This window comes from Solea solea, chromosome 4, assembly GCF_958295425.1.
Source record: "Solea solea chromosome 4, fSolSol10.1, whole genome shotgun sequence".
Lineage (NCBI taxonomy): Eukaryota > Metazoa > Chordata > Actinopteri > Pleuronectiformes > Soleidae > Solea > Solea solea.
The window spans coordinates 7386427-7403472 of NC_081137.1; the positions used below are offsets into that span (position 1 = coordinate 7386427).

The 17046-nt window shown below is 38.2% G+C and overlaps 1 protein-coding gene across 2 annotated transcripts in view; it reads right to left on the reverse strand.

Moving 5' to 3' along the window:
* klhl13 (kelch-like family member 13) overlaps positions 1 to 17015 on the reverse strand; it is a 30416-nt gene extending 13401 nt beyond the window's left edge. The window contains exons 1-3 of one of the 2 annotated variants that reach the window (XM_058627991.1): positions 16918 to 17015; positions 14674 to 14734; positions 1120 to 1261 (exon numbers count right to left, since the gene is read on the reverse strand). In XM_058627991.1, coding sequence (XP_058483974.1) covers positions 1120 to 1261; positions 14674 to 14726 — 195 coding nt within the window. In that variant the 5' untranslated portion in view covers positions 14727 to 14734; positions 16918 to 17015. Of the gene's footprint in view, positions 1 to 1119; positions 1262 to 11319; positions 11670 to 14673; positions 14735 to 16917 lie in introns of those variants that run through there. The other variant, XM_058627990.1, reaches the window with a different exon arrangement.
* Positions 17016 to 17046: the final 31 nt, after the last annotated feature.

Consider the following 17046-nt stretch of genomic DNA (forward strand, 5'->3'; position numbering starts at 1 on the left):
GTTTTTGGACATAAGGGAGGAAATTGGACATGCACACTCCACACTGAAAATCCCAAACCGGGATGCAAAGTACAATTGTTTATATTTATTATAAATTGTCACACCCATATTTTTAATCAACGCATAATGTAATAAACTGTGGTGAGTCTTTGTGGAGTCTTTTAGAAAAAAAATTATCCTTTAGGTACTTTCAATTCAAACTGCATTCTTTACAGAGTGCAGTCACTTACAGTCTAACAGTATCAACACACTGGAGTTCAAAGACAACCACATCTAATGAAAGAACAGATGCAGGACTCCTGTAATAATCAATGTTGAGTATTTAGGTGGGTTGCTTTGAAATGCACCAGCTAACTAAGACTGATTGTACTACCAGAGAATCAGAATCGTTTCAGGATGGCCTAGAAAAATCATTATCATTCCATTACAGTGCACTGACACCAAGATTAATGAGCAGCAAAAGCAGCCAACAGCCAATCATTTCTAATGAAAGCTGGTGATGAAGGGCAGACGCTGCTGTGGCAGCAACAAACAGTGCAAAGCCAGCACTCACTACGACTTCAGCACGATCGTAACTACTATATATGCAAAGTGGTGACATGCTGAAGCAGCTTGCTTCTGCGTACTGGTATAATTTTGATAGATTATTTAGTTCTCTGGTATGCTGGAGCCATTTTCTTCTTCTTTTTATTAACGTGGCATAACGTAACATTAGCATGAGATGTAGTGTGTGACTACACCTCAGCAAGAGGGTACTTTATGTTCTTTGTCAGTATTATACAATGAACTACTGTCACTGTCATTGTCAAGAAAAGTGCCAACAAATAAAATGTATTATTATTATTAGATACAACAAAGTAGGACACTGCAAATAATAATATTCATGCTGTCCTCTCTTAGTCAATTTAGACAGTGGTCAAAACACAAATAGTTCTGGTTACTCACATCACATTATCAAGAATATTAAATTGTACAAATAAACTAAATATAATGGGCTGTTAAAAAATCATAGTGGGGGTAGTTTTAAAATGGTAAAGACATTAATTCCAGGAAGACAAAGAAACATAATAGAAAAATGTAAACATTATAGTGAGTCCCTAGAAAATGGAAAACTCTCACCTGAAGAACAACTGAGCTGTGTGTGTTGCTTGTGAAAAATCGAGTGTTTCCAGTCTTTGATGCCTGAAGGTGAGCAGAAATGCCCATATCACCATAGCCCAGAGCAACTTTCATGTGAGCGTCGTCGTCCTCCACGAGGGATCTATGGGGAAAAAGAAGAAGGACGTTTTCTTTACTTCAAAAAGGTTAGAAAAACTACGACGAGACATCTTTCTACATGTCAGCAACAATGATCAAAAATCCACTATTACTTTTGCTGGTAATGATTGTCAATTATATTGCAGTTACAGTTTGGTTCAGAGCAATATGTCAATAACTGTGATGACAAAATACATGATTTGAAATCTACTAACGGCACAGCCAGCAGCGCCAGGTCAAATACTGCAGTAGTCGGTGGATTTCATGTTCCCATCTCATAATTATCCTGGTATTTTTCCAAGACCCTGACCTAGTTTAGTCACACAAATGACCATATCCTCTTGGGGTGGCAGTAGCTCTGGACATATAGTGGGTCATCTACTGATAATGCCCAGTGTCTCCTGTCCACATGTCATAGAGAATGCAAAGACACTGAACCCCAAATTGATCCCAATGGACTAAGCAGCACCTTGCCCTGCTGGCTTTTGCAGCAATTACTGTGAGAAAAAGTGAGTGAGAGACCCCTTTGGACAAAAGTGGGATATTAAATTTACCACTTGAACACACTAGATATGAGTTTACCAAAAAATAAACAAGTCATATTTTACTTATTGGAATCAAACAATGCCAGTAATGACTGCAGCAAAGTAAAGTTCTTTTTTTCTTTAAAAATTTGATTTTTAGGTACTTTTCAACAGCTATCAATTTGGTACTCTTTAACAGACATATACCAAGTAATCGAAAATCTGCTCCATGGGATAATGACATTTTGTTCCAATGGTATTCCCTGTGCTGTGTAAACAAAAATATGCAAACACAAACAATTGGGATCTTCATTCAGGAACTCGTGGGCCTTGACTGTTCCACGGGGAATTAATATGAAAAGATGGCAGGTGTGACCCAAAGCCTCAAGGGTAATAGAGTAAGTCATTATGCTCATTTGTGTTAAAGAAACACTATACAACAGTGTGTTAATCACATAACCAGTCAAGCATTTGTCATCTGCTACCAAAGTGCAAAACCATCTCAGGTTATGTCATAGCCGACAATTGGGATTGCATTTTGTTGTCAAGCTCATGTCAACTTCCTTTGCAAAGTGAGACTGCAGCCTTTATCGAAAGAGCAACAGCCTATGTTGGTGTAGCATATAGTGATGAACGAAAAATCTGCATTTTACACATGAAAACCGAGTTTAAAATATTACACCCAATCTGCACTGTCAAACTACTCTAATATTCAATGAATGTAGCATCAGAGACCCGATAAGGACTGGGGCAGTTTTAATTAAATGCTCTTTAACAAAAATGTCTAGCTTAGTATTAGAATACATTTGTGTCTTGTCTTGTGTCTGACCTGTGAACAGTGCTTGAAAAAGACAAATGGTTATCGGTGGACTATTTCACAATATAATTTTCATTTTTCAGCTGCAGTGGCACAGAGGGAAGTGAGAACCAGACAGTCTTAACTACAACGAACAAAAAACTATGGCAGCAAAAATCTGAGCAATTTATAGGCTTATACTTGCTCTTTTAAAAAGTCCAGACTTGATAAAATAGTATAGTCACTGTGACCCACAGACCGATTCAAAAAGAGGCAGTAATGCACCAACATGTTGTTACAACACCACAAAAGAATCAAGAACAAAGTGCCAAGACTAAAGCCGACAACAATCGGCTGCAGTCTTTTTTCAGGAAAAAAACATACAGTGTATATCATGGACAAAAATTTTGAGTGGCTCAAAACTAATTGTCATTCATATCACATGCCGTACAAGAACAGGTATGAAGGCCAATGAAGAAACATCAACAACGACGGTGACACAGAACAGGAAATTTACTGGCACAATTACCCTGTCAGGTGGTAAGTCGGACACGCAGAGAGCATAGAGTGGGTACTCCACACCACAAAGGAGTGTTGGTGGCTGCTGGGATGAAACAAAGAATAAAACAGCTACAGCATCCCACACAAAAGTTTGCTGTCAAAAGACAACGCTTACAAACTTTATCGTTTGTGTTTGATGAGAATTATATAATAAAAGTATTTGGAGCCACTCAACACTGCCTGGTGCAAAATCATATTGAAATGACAATAAACTCTAAATGTGTATTTTAGAGACAAAGAAAACACTGATCTCTTTCTGGTGAATAAGAAAACCAATGCTCATCTTGTGTTTCTACACTGCATCTTTGAACCCCAACCACACTAAGAGTTGGCCAACACCCTAGGCATGAATAGTAGAAGTACAGAAAACTAACCTGACAGATGACTGATATGAAAAGCAGCATTTTCTTGTGTTTTCTGTGAACCTATTGGTTTTTCCCCCCGCACTATGTTCCACAAAATACCTTAACAACAATGAAAAGAACAAATTGAAGGAATGTTGTGAATTCTATTTTAATGGTAGTGACACTTTACATGAGCAGCTACGTTGTTATAATTTGCATTAATTTAGGTTTTGAGCAGGGGATGGAGTGAATATTAAGATGCAGGGGAAGAAGTGGGACAACTGAAAAATAAGTAATGAAGTAACAAGGGCAGCAATCTATCCAGTCACATCATGTCAGTGGAAAGCTTAAAAACATCCTTCCAGCACTGACAGTTTAGAAGCTAAAGTCAACTTGGCGTTTTCCCAGGGATGATAGTGGTAGGGTCTTAAAAGATTAATGAGTATAGCTTAGCTGTCTTGTCATGTTTAGCCCTGCACTGATAAAAACTTAATTTTCCTATCTCAGGTCCTGACCATCAGAAAGAGCAATATCATGTTTTCTAAAGCAAAGTACCTAAAAAAAAAAAAAAAAAAAAAACATACTTTGGAAAAAGCTCTGACACTCGTGTTAAAGGGTAGGTTCACGTTTTATTACGAGTCCAACGATATATGTCCCATCTTCTCTGACAAGATTCGGAATGAATTTGCAGAACTGTTATGAGGTTTATCCCTGATCAGTGTTAGCATCTTTGTGGTCCGTTAAAAGCTATTGGACATAATGATGTACTGGATGATAAAGTCTGTATCAACCAGATTCTTTATGGGTTCAGTTCCAATCCCTACTTCACAACTTCTGGAGGCAGGAGGCATATTCCGAAGAAAAAAAGCCAGACATCCCAAGCAGAATATATATATTGCTAGTAAAAAAAATGATTGCAGCCCATTTCTCATGAACTACGTTTTGTACAAATTGCATTACTCAGCCATCTAAAGGTTTCACTACAACTTTCTAGATGCTTATGGTTACTGCAGATTAGTTTCAACAGGAACTCAGAAACAGCCTGGGAACAAAAGGGGACAATTAAGAAGCAGTGAAGATGACAGGGCATCAACAACAGGGCAGTTCCACCTTTTTATATAAAGTACTCTTTTCAACAACTGAATCCAGTAAACATATTCTAAAATAATAAATAGGTTATAAAGGTGCATTTGAAAACCTCTAAAGTGATGTGAGCCATGTCTCACGGGAAAACTCACATTAGTCCTGTGAAGCAGAGACAGACAGACAATAGAGCATCATCACCCCCCGTGGCAGAGCTAAAAGTAACAAGGAGCTTAGTCATGACAGCAGCCTGCTCTCTGTTGTTGGGCACTTCTTATCCCCACAAATACATAAGTTATGTATACCGTCTGCAAGATTTACAGCATTTGTCTATGGATGTCATATCCAAAACAGTTCAAACCTGTGACAGGCTAGAGCCATATAATTATTGCATTCCACAAACATGCCAAGGTTAGGCTGCTGCTTCGTATTTCAGGCTTTTCCACCTTCCTGGCAGCATTATTTTTCTATAATCAAGAGCTGAGAAAATAACAGTTCAGCACTTGTTCCCCCCCCCCCCACACACACACACAATGAGAAGCAATACAGGAAAAGGATGCAGTTGTGCAATTTTAAATTTCTTCTGTCATACCATTTCAATTCCATCCAATGGCGTCTGGTGCATAGAAAAGAGTGGGTTAGGGTTAGGGAAACACGTATGCAGTTTAAAAATAACACATTTTGCTTCGATAAATATTGAGTGTGACCTACCCCTACACTTGAACAATAGCATTACTCCTAAAACCTGTGTTTGTCCTTCTATTACCTATTGAAAAATATCTGCTGTGAAAAAGGTCTATTAGGCCACTTTTATTCAAGACATGCCTGAGCATTACATCCATATGGTGTATGAGTTAAACTCATTGACAGGTTGCTAACATACTAGTCCAACTTCCAGTCACATCATCCCAATCCAAATGCCAATGATCACAGAATTTGACAGATGTAAAAACAACAAAGATGGTGATGCCCAGTGCTGTATGTATGCCTATGTATGCTCAGGCTGTAATGTAAATGGTGTAAATGCTTGAAACATCTAAGCATTATGTAGAGCTGTCTCTTTTAATCCAACATTCAGCTATCCATTCCAACTAGGTGGGGTTTCCAGTGTGGTCCAGCAGAATGTCTTCAAAGGACTAAGCACGTCATGTAATATTCGTTTGAACTTGATTTTTGGAAAAGTCAGACTTAGCATTAGGTCGGCTGATATTTCCAGTACAACAGTACATCACTCTGTCCAGGACACGCAAGTCATGATCTTCAGATAACTGCTCCAATCAGTGCAAATATGCTTAGCTGTCTGTACACTATAAAGAGTCTGTAACTACACTTAAAGCAGGAGGACCTTCAGGTCATGTTTTTTTTTTTTGTCAAACAGGCTGGGGATTTTATTATGACCTAAAATTAGTCTCAAAAACCATGCCTCAGCCTGCACCACAAGTGATTGACCTAAACAAGCTGCAGACTGTTTGCTGTTGGGTGGAGAAATATACATGAATCAAAAGCTAAGCTAACCTGGAGGATGCTGTAAAAAGGATTATTGGTGTGTAATATAGAATAATGACCATGTAGAAATGCCTACCAAGCTGTTTTAAACTCAAATTAAGATGCATCCACACTAATAACTTTAAGTTAAGACAGAAAACAATGCTAATGAGGGTTTTAGCTCCATATCTGACATAATGTCCATTTGAACAAACCTGCAGATGCATATCACATAATCACTTGCTGTAAACAATAAGCAGGAAGTTGGGAAGATCCTATAAATGAGCGACAGCAGGGGTAAAATTCAAGAACAGTTTTTTTCTTTATTTTGCCCAATGATAAATTGGAGCTCTTAGTGACAGTAAAGGTCAGCAGTACATTAGTAGTTTGTTATCCACGTTGCATTCACCACTGGTAGGAAAGGCTGGTGCCATTTGTGGGGGGGTTTTTGGAAAAGCATCGTGTGATGGGAGCATGAGGAGTATGGAGGGATATATTGTGACTAAAAATATCAAGGAAGCAAATATACAGTAGGTGTCAGCCGCATTGTCATTTCAAAAGGTCATGATTTCAAAAATATTATATATCCTTAAACTGAGATAATCTAAAACTTGGGTTATCAAATGCCAAATCTGCATAGTTCAACCACCAACTGCACTACAGCAGCCTGCTATGCCCAGCATCCATCTATCTGCAAAATTGGCTTAACAAATGTGATTGCCCTTGCAGTGTTCACAGAATTAACTGCAGTCATGGTGGTGTTTAGAACAGAGTGAAGAACTGGTTCTTGCCTTAGGATCCAGGCACCTGCTGATGCAGCAAACTGTGTATTTTTATTTTTGTTTTGCATTTTTGCACGACAATGCAGCACAATCATATAGTAGTATTAATATTTTATATATATGTTTTTAATTACCTTGATTTTATGTGTGGTACACCTTTCATTACACCAGTGCAATTATACTGAGAAATAAGCTTCAATGGAAATTAGCAGGGAATACATTAGTGTTGTTTAAAGATGGATGGGCTAAAGACTTCAGTCGATTTCAAAATTTAACACTGTTAATTTTACAAGTCAGAACTTTACCTGAAATGTTTTTTTCATGTGTGCGTGTGAGATGAGCACTGACATGACTGTTTCACCTGAATGAACTCACTTGATGCTCTGCCAGCCCGACTGACTGTGCCTCCCCTCTGGCCTTTCAGTGAAAATAAATTATCCCTGGGTGGCTACTGCATTTTGTACAAAATGGCCTCAAGTCAGCAAGAACTTAATGTCCAATCCAAAGGGCAGGTAAATTAAAAGCCTCCCCACAAGGCTATAAGGATGATAATTCTTCCAGCAGCAGGGCATGCGTGTTTCTGTTTTACTGGTGACTATTGAAATGTGCGCATGCATGAACATGAAGTTGAGCCACCAACTGGGTAGTCAGTACTTTGTTTTGCTTTCCAGCAAAGCTCAATGAAAATATTATTAAAAATGATCATGTGTTGTATCACATCACTGTGATCAGTGACCGTCTAGCCAGGCATTTAGAGCGCATATTAAATCCTTCATTTCCTGTGATGTTTTCATTTCAGACCAGACCGTTTCATCTGCACTACGTTTTAGCTGATACAGCACACCAGCATTCTCTGCATGCTATTAAAATATCGACTAGGATAGCTGGGACCAATGCTGTAGTTTTAACATATTCGCTGGAATATCATCCCTCTGTCCAATTAACACATACACAAATCACTGTCCTATATCTGTAGAGGCCCTTGGGTATAGCTCCATTGTTTCATGGATTTATAACCATTTTTGTCAATGGAAGTTGAAATTCAAGTAAAAATAAAATAAAAACCTTTCAGAGAACCCAGATGTTATTCAGTTTTAAGTCAGCTGTCAAATCATCTTAATTCCGTGATTAGAAGTGAATAGACAAAATATTATAGGTTGGTAATGAAGTAGGTTTTAAGGAATTATATATAAACCAATGGGATGGATACCGGTAAAAATGTCTCATAGCAGTGCCACAGAGGATTTAACAGCAGCAGCAGCTGCAGAAGGATTTGACAGCCACATGAGGCATGTGAGACATTTGCAAAAGTCTGTGAAAGAGACTTTGAAAGCTTTTGTATTGAATTTAATCTGGTCACATTGGCATCAACTTTTAGGTCTCAATGTGTGAACAAAAAAAATATCTAAAGCTGTAGAACCAATGGGCAGCAGTTGATACATAATTTTTAGACTCTAATGTGCTTCAGGAAAATATGGGGGTCAAAATATGCAAGATGTGTTGTCCTTGAAAAATTCATTTCGTCTGACTGAGATTATTGACAGAGTAGAAATGGTAAAACGGAGATAGAAAAGGAGAATTGTATTTAAATTCTAAAGGTCCATGAGTGGAATTATTGCGACCCTTAAGGCTGTTTGCTCACCATGATGTCTTCAAGAGGTGACACATTAAGACAGCAGTCACACATATTAAGTTCTTAATATTAAACCGCTGTCAGATGAGGGATGACATTCATTTCACCACGTCAATGATTATTCTATAGGGCACACCGGCAGGGAACCTTAACCATTTCTTGCTAGCTTGAAATCTGCACCACATGCAGTTCACCAGTCTATATATAGATTAGGGTGGTTTCAAAACAGTGAGGGACATTTTCCAAACATATCTTAATTCTTTGTAAATTATATGTATATATATATATATATATCTCTCAGATATTCCAAAAACGCACCTGTCATCCATCAATTTACTGCTCTGAATACAAACTGTATACAAAAATACCCTACCAGCATACCAAGTTAAAAATTCCTCTGAAGCTCAACAGACGCACCACTCAAAGGGCCTATGGAGAGCAACTTCTCCCTGACCACAGAGTAACCTATAATTGGTGGCCCAATATCAGCGTGCTTAAAAACACTGCTTACAACATACATGTTTCAAAATAGAAGGTGGTGTGGTGGGGCTGAGCCACACTAGGCAGAGTAAGGTGGAGCTTTGTGGCTTGAATGTGCTTCACTCAGCATGTGCTTACACTATATGCTACGTAGAAGACATGCAAGGGTCGGAAACGGCGACTTAAAAGCGAGAGAGTCGTTATAGTTGTCCAAATGACTAAAGTAAATGCTGTCAATACCAGCTTATAAGGGCCGGGGGGAAAAAATATTAAATAGTGATATACAGTTATTTGTTTAGACAATTTTAATAAGAGTTTTCTCTCCCAGAATCTTGATGAACAGAAACAGCTAAAGTTGCAGTTGCCAATTTATCTCAAAAAGTATTGAAAGCTCTGTATATTACTGTTTGAAGCATGTTAATTTAAATGCTCACATTTGGCTGTGTCCTGTTTTGAGGCTCTATTTATTTCAGACCAGCATTATATTTTTCTTACAGCACTAAAAAAACTGGGTCTCATTGCACTTACTCATAATTATAGGGAACTAGGCAATTATTTAAAAAATATATATATATTGTCTCAAGTAATGTATCATTCAATTTAGTTTTAAGGAGAATTATTTATACTATTACATTTCTTCTTTTTGATCAATGCCACATTAACAAGAGGGGGCTCCCAGTATTCATTTGTAATATATAGCTATTAAATCATTCATATAATAGCATTTGTATATATATATTTTTTTAAAAAGCTAGTGCCACTATTACAGAAAGTTATGAGTGAAAGAAGAGATTAAATACTCAGGATGTAATGTGTATTTTCAATGTACCACACAATAATATACAGTGTGTGGCTGCTACCTACTACTCATACAGAAACTCAGAGAAACTTCATGTAAATGTGTATATCATAATGCTTAAGAATAAAGTAAAGGGTTTATCAATAAGTGATAAAACTGATACAAAACCAGCTTCATGACTATCAAGATTATTTACCAAAAAAACAAAAAACTGATGACAACAGTGGAATAAAACAAGGACCTAAATAAAACAAGGAATAAAACAAGGAATAAAACAAGGACCAACAATAATGTGCATAGTCAATCAGTCAAAGTTTTCGACTGAGGTGATTCAAATGAAAATGTCAGTTCAATCTTTTCCACTTTCATTTAATATGCAATAGTTTTGGCAATAAAACAAAAGAGATAAAAGTTTAATCTACAAACTATGAGGGCAGGAAAGAGGGGGAGAGTAGCGTCTATGTCCCTTCTGAGGAGCCTTTGAGCAAGCACCTGAACCAACAGATGATCAGTGGACACCTGCTACAGCCATAGTTGTATTTGGCATCTTCCAGGTGAGAAAATGAATAAATGTATGTGCGTGAGGCAAGACGTTCCAGGTAAATTGATCTGGTTAAAGAGAGATTAAATTCATAATTACCAATTCAATAGTGTCAACAGTGAAGCACTGCGTCATTCTGTGCACATCATACAAGATGATATAATTTATTTGAGATTTCTGTGGGGTTTAGAGACTTGAAGGTGGACCAATATAAAATGTACATATTGTATTTTGTACATTTATAATTATCCGTGTCACAGATAAGACATGTTTGATTTATGTTTATCTCAATGATAACGTGAAAAAACTTACACAATAGATTTTTCTTGCTGTGGTGCAGTCTAAAATAAATACTCAAAAAAATAGCAGAAACTAAGGTCTAAACTAATAAGTAAAGATGCTTTATAATTGTAAATGATATAATTCAAAAATAAAAATCCATCCTATTAGCATATGAAAGTACATTTGGGTTATCAGCAATACTCGCTTGTCTCCAACACTAGGGTTTTTTGTCTCACTCTTCTGTGCCAAAGTCATTTTACTGATTAAAAGTCAAACAAGACACCGGGGGGGTTGAAGAGAGAGGATGGCGAAAGGCTGTGTGAAGCACTCCCATTCTACCCTTCCCCCCCGTTCTGAACAGTAGCAGATGACAATAGCTTCTAAACCAGGGCACGCCAGACATCCTGACAAAGGCAGGCTCCTCCCAAGCTGCCGAGTCCCTGTTCCCAAATAAACATAGCCACAGGGAGAGGGCAAGAGTCGAGATGTGGTGCTTGCCATGTCCAAACAAGCTGCAAAATGAGTCCTTCTGCCCAGAAGCAAAGTGTTCTACCAGCAAACCATTAAATGCATGCTGGACAAGGAAAATCTCTCGACACACTGCACGGCTCAATTGCATTCTGCCAAATTAGGGTTGCAACAGAAATTATGTCACAATCAATATTAAAAATATAAATGCATCCTAATCAGAATACCAAAATAAATGAATCTCTACAGCAGCATAGTGTTAATGCCATGTAGATCTTACTCACATGTATGCAGGTGAAAGGGGTGAGGACCTGGATGTCTTAAGAACTGGCACTGGGAATTTCCAGCTGACAGGAGAACCGCTTTTCCATTTCAACGGCATGTTGTTGTCACCAGAATGGTGCTACAGCAATACCAATAGCAAAGACCATTTCCATGAAAAGGTTTCCGATGCAGTCTTCCATCCCACTCTGCCCACACCATTTAAGGGGGAGGGAGAGAAGCAGCAACAGCAGCAGCAGGTATAGAAATAAACTGATAGAGGCAGTGCAGGATACAGTCAGGGTTGTGACTTTAGCAGCAGGACTGAGAAGCCAATAGACTGCATCCACCACGACTGCCTGCCCTGCTGCATTCACTGTTGTCTCGTGGCAGGAGGGGGAAGAAGCCCTGCCTTCCCATCACCCTGTCAGGTTCTGTGAATAGCACAGTAGCTAAGCAACAGTGCCACCTTGTTAAAGGAGTTGTGATTACAACCCTTTGCTTGCCATGAAAATAAGAAAGAAGGATGATATGCTAGAAGAAGTAGAAGCACAAAAACTATTATGAGTTCTAAAAAAACAATTGTATGAATAAATAACAGTTACAGTGCTAAAATTAAATCTATGTCTAAGTAACTATAATTTTCTGATAACAACAGAAACCCAAATGGCACAATTTCAGAGTGGTTTTGGGTGATTAAAATGATAATTACTAATCAATTAATGAACTGTTATTTTTTTGTAAATGGGCATGACTTATTTTGGACACAACCATATTTTGTTTACCAACTAACAAAAACATAATAGGAGATATGGGAATTATTCTGGAGACTTCCAAGTACGGCCAATATAATAAAGCAAACAGCCAGCGGTAAGAAAGCAATTTGATCATTAAGATGATAATGCCAATTAACAAACAAAAATGTTTCAAGACAAATCTGTTCTGTTTCAAAATAGAGTGTTTAGGGAATGTGTTTGTTATCACATAGCACATCAGTATCAGCCTCAAGAATCCAGTATGAGGCCATCTTGTTAAATTAATAATGAACCCATTTTAAATTTCAAACAAAAAAAGAGCATTCCTTCATTTCAGATTCAAGCATTCATGTGCCTGAACATGACAAACATAGGTTTATCCAAGTATGGAGCTTTCCTCTGAGACCAGGTAAAGTACTGCAACTGGACATGAGCTGTGCTAAGCCAACACATTACAGTTCAAATTTAGGCTGCCACTAACAATCGTTTTATCGATAAAGTACTTGTTTGGTCCGTAAACTGTCATAAAATGTTTAAAGATGTCGATTGGTGTTTACCAAACTTGGAAATGATGATGTTCTCGAATGTTTTGTTTTGTCCACAAACCAAAAATGACAAAATATTACTAAGTTTTAATGATTTCTTTGTTAGATGGAGCAAAGACACCAGAAAATATTCACATTTAAGAAGCTGGAAAAATCAGAAATCTTGCTTTAAAAACACTCAATCTGATGAATCAATTATCAAAAGAGCTGATGATTAATTTAGTCATTGATTAATCAAATAATTGTTGCAGCCTTAATTTAAATACAACAATCTTTTAAAAAGGCCATTCACTGTGCACCACATCTGATGAACTCAACGCCAATTGTTGAAGCTCATTTTCCTTTTTACTCAACTAATAACATAATAACAATAAATCCCCTTTTGACGAAAAGCCAATATGACAAACCATTGTGTCACACTACTTTCTATGAACCCATACTTTTCTGATAAAATATTTCCATCCTGGGTAACATCTGCCATACAGACAGCAGTGCATATACTGGATTTACAGCAGCTCTGTTCCCATTGTCTGGAGGAACACATCTTTTCACATGTGATTTATAACACTGACATGATGTGAGATTCTTCTATACTTTTCTTGAGGTTTGGATTCATTTGTGATTAATGCCAACATATACTGAGCACTGTTCTGAGCACTGTTCATGTCAGATGGAATTACAAAGTAATGGCAAGATAGACACATCGACTCAACAGACGGTATGGAGCACAGAGAAGTTACAGAAATATGTGATGGGAGCCTTTGCATTTAGGTGAGCCGACATGGAGCAAAAGGCCTTTCTGCTTAAATCACACATGTAATGCTCCTCATGTGAGAAACATGCATGCGTATCATACAAATAAAGTTATTAATCAAGAGGTTTACTGCATCTGACTTTCCCAGATCTTCTGTTGCATATTCACAGTCAAACTAAAAACTGTTAACGCTCAAGAAAAACTGCCAAATATATCACCCCATCTGTCAGTTTTCCTTACACTTGAAGTCACAGGAACTAGGCAGCAGCGCAATGGATAATGATAACTGTGTGAAACAAAAAGCTCTTATATCTCTTTAAATCAAGTTAAAAGGCATTTTAATGTCCATCAAATGTATAAGAATTCACTGCTCAGGCAAGTGACTAAGATGATGTAAGACCTTAACTAAGTGGCTACTTTGTTACAGTATATGTTGGATGCTGTAATCATCCGACTGTAATCATATTACGTGTGTTAACTGCTGAGAATCAACATCAGCACTAGAACCGCTTAAATTCCTTGCATAACAAGGGTCATGACAGAGCCGTCGGAGTTTCAGAACTACTGCTGGGGTAAATATATATTAGCCATTTATAAGCACAGAACATCCAGGTGGGGAAGAGTGTCCCAATCTGCTTTTATTACTTGCAATCTAATCTAACCAAGGATTATCTGATTAACACCTCAGATTCCAAGTGGAAACCATTTCCTCTTGTGGACTGATAGCAAGATTGCTACAATGTATGCAGTATAATGATGAAAGGTGTACCATCAGTCAGCATCCATCCATCCATTTTCTACTGCAAGAGGGTTGCAGGGGGTGCTGTGCCAATCTCAGCTGACAAAGAGCGATAGGCGGGCTACACCCTGGACAGTTTGCCAGTCCATCACAGGGCCACATATAGAGAGAAACAACCATTCAACCTCACTCTCACACCTACAGCAATTTAGAGTGTCCAATTCACCTAATCCCCATATTGCATGTTTTTGGACTGTGGGAGAAAGCCGGAGAACCCGCAAAAACCCACGCACACACGGGGAGAACATGCAAACTCCATGCAACTGGGGCTTGAACCCGGGTCTTGTTGCTGCAAAGGCAAGAGTGCTAACCACGACACCAACAATGTGGCCCTTGCTTTAAGCAATGGAACAAAAATCAAACACTCAAGACAGCTGTCTCTTAACAGCTAATGTTTAACTAGCTTTCTGTTTTGGCATGGCTTGTGAGCAATTATTCAAAATACAGCATGTTTCGCTAAAGCAAATCAATACATATTGTCACAGTGGCCAACAACATAGTGAAATAAAGATACTGCACTTTACCTGTCATGCAGTCCGATGGGCATTGTCTCCCCTCTGTGTACAGGGTGCTCCATACCCTCACCTATAAACAGAAACATGGTACTTTAGAAACTTGATTTAAGATTTTGCTCCAAAATACACACTTCTGTCGGAAAAATTACATACCTTAGTTATTCTTTGAATGTTAGAATGTCATCTGCACTTTTAACAGAATGCTTTACCAGTCTACACTGCACATTATTTTGGAAACAATGTATTGCCTTGGGGTAACAATATGTTCCACCGTTATAACTGAGAAGTCAACTAAAAACCAACAAGTCATATGTTGTCCATATCTGATAAGACACATGGAAAACAAAAACATTATTGATCAAAGGTAATAGTAAGTTTCAGTACACACACTACACATTGATTTACATGCATTGGGATGACAATGAAACAGAAAAGCCCTTTCATAATTCTCCTTACAGTATTTAACACTAACATGCAGTATAGTGTGTGTATAGTGTGGGTCAAAATATTGATTTGGTGATATATCGTCGTCCTTCCTTGCAATACAATACTCGATAAGCCAGCCAGCTTAAAGGGCTCTCAAGTAAACAGTTCCTGCCAGTTTCACTCGCTGGGCGTTGCTACTTAATGTCTCCTCGCCATGGCGATGATCTAATGAGGGACACTTGGGCAGAAGTTACTTGGCTGAAAAAGAGGGAGTTTACAGCAGGATAATGGTGGAGAAAGCTACGTTGAGCGATGCCCCATCCATGTTCAATACATAGACTGTATGCACTTTGTTCTCTATGTTGTGTATAAAAAGAGAAATCCTGCACTTTTAACCTTTCACGGACATTTTGTTTTCTTCAGTTAGACAGATATTGTGATGTATTGCTAATTGATTATCTTGCAATATATTGATTATCACAGAACCGCACGATAGTATTGGTATTGTGGACCATGCATTGCATATCATAAGGTACCCTGTGATTCCCACCCCTAGATAGTGACCTGCATCCAGATTCAAGATTTAAAAAAAAAAAAAACAAACAAAAACACCCATGTTGTGAGAGGGGAGTTTCAGACAGTTTTGTTAATAAATAAAAATATCAACATTGCTCTGGAGAATTAAATAAATAAATAAATAAATAAAGATATACTAGTGCCTCAGTTGCTCAGTTAAATTATTAGGCCTGTTGCTTTCAAACTTGATTTACAACCAGTCTAGCTGCAGCTTTGGATAGCTCTACTTCCTTTACCAATCACCCATGTTGATGAGAATGAACGGCTGTGGCATGGCTTTGAGCTCAATGAGTGCTTTCTCTAATTTTAGATACACAGAGGTTTATGGCAAAGAGTGTGGGTCTTTGTGGACTCATTATCTCCGGCTTGAATGTGACAGTTGCATCATATTGCTATAACTTGTTGCTTTACACAGAACTGGGCTAATGTGTGCTAAAAATAACTGTCTATCGCGTCACTTGACAGAAAAGGCATCTATGTCATGTGAAAAAAAATAAAGTCGCATTGTGAACAAAACAATGTACGCACTGAGTTGTTTCTTATTGAATGACAACAGGCACAAACATGTTTTAGTACCGGGTTAAGTTTCTTTAAAGCTTGTTGTTACTGTAACACTTCAAATCATAATTTAGTGACGCCTATGCAAATGACTTAACTCTCAGGGGTTAGTTTATATATAAAGCCAAGTGCGACATGTTGGGAGAAACTTAAGTCCACGGCGACTAAGCTGACGTGTTAGCAAAGGCTTTGTGATAATATAATTTAATGTTAGTATACTTACGAGCCGCAAGAAAACTTTGTTTCGTCAGAAGAGGCAGCGCTGTCAGTGAGACATTGCATTGCTTTATTTTCCAGCCATGCTTTCTCTCAACACTGGCGTTTACATCCACAGTGGGGAGAGGCTAAAGCTAACTAGCTAAGCTAACCCATTTTTACATTCACATTAGCTAGCTCGAAATAACGTTAGACAAGAAGCGTCGGCTGTAATACGCTCGCTAAGTTGGTCATAGTTAACTATCCAGTGCTAGCTATGCTATCCCGACCAACAGCAGCGTGAAAGACCGGGCTCTCGACAGGAGTTAGTTGGGTTAGTTGTTAGTTAGTCTGGTTGGTCGGTCTGCCACCATCAGCAAATGACACTAACTGACTGTCATCCGGATATTTGACGAGCGCCATACTCTATAAATGGAATTAAAATAAGTGTATGTACAATAATTGAATTATGTAAAGTTAGAAAGACAGATGTCATACCTTCAACACCACACAACGTTAACTAGCGTCCTTGTTTTCCTTCCCCAAGCCCCTCAAATCCACTTACACCACCACTGGAGCCTCCTACCTTGTGTCGGCCAATCAGAATGTCGCTTACTGGGAGAGCAG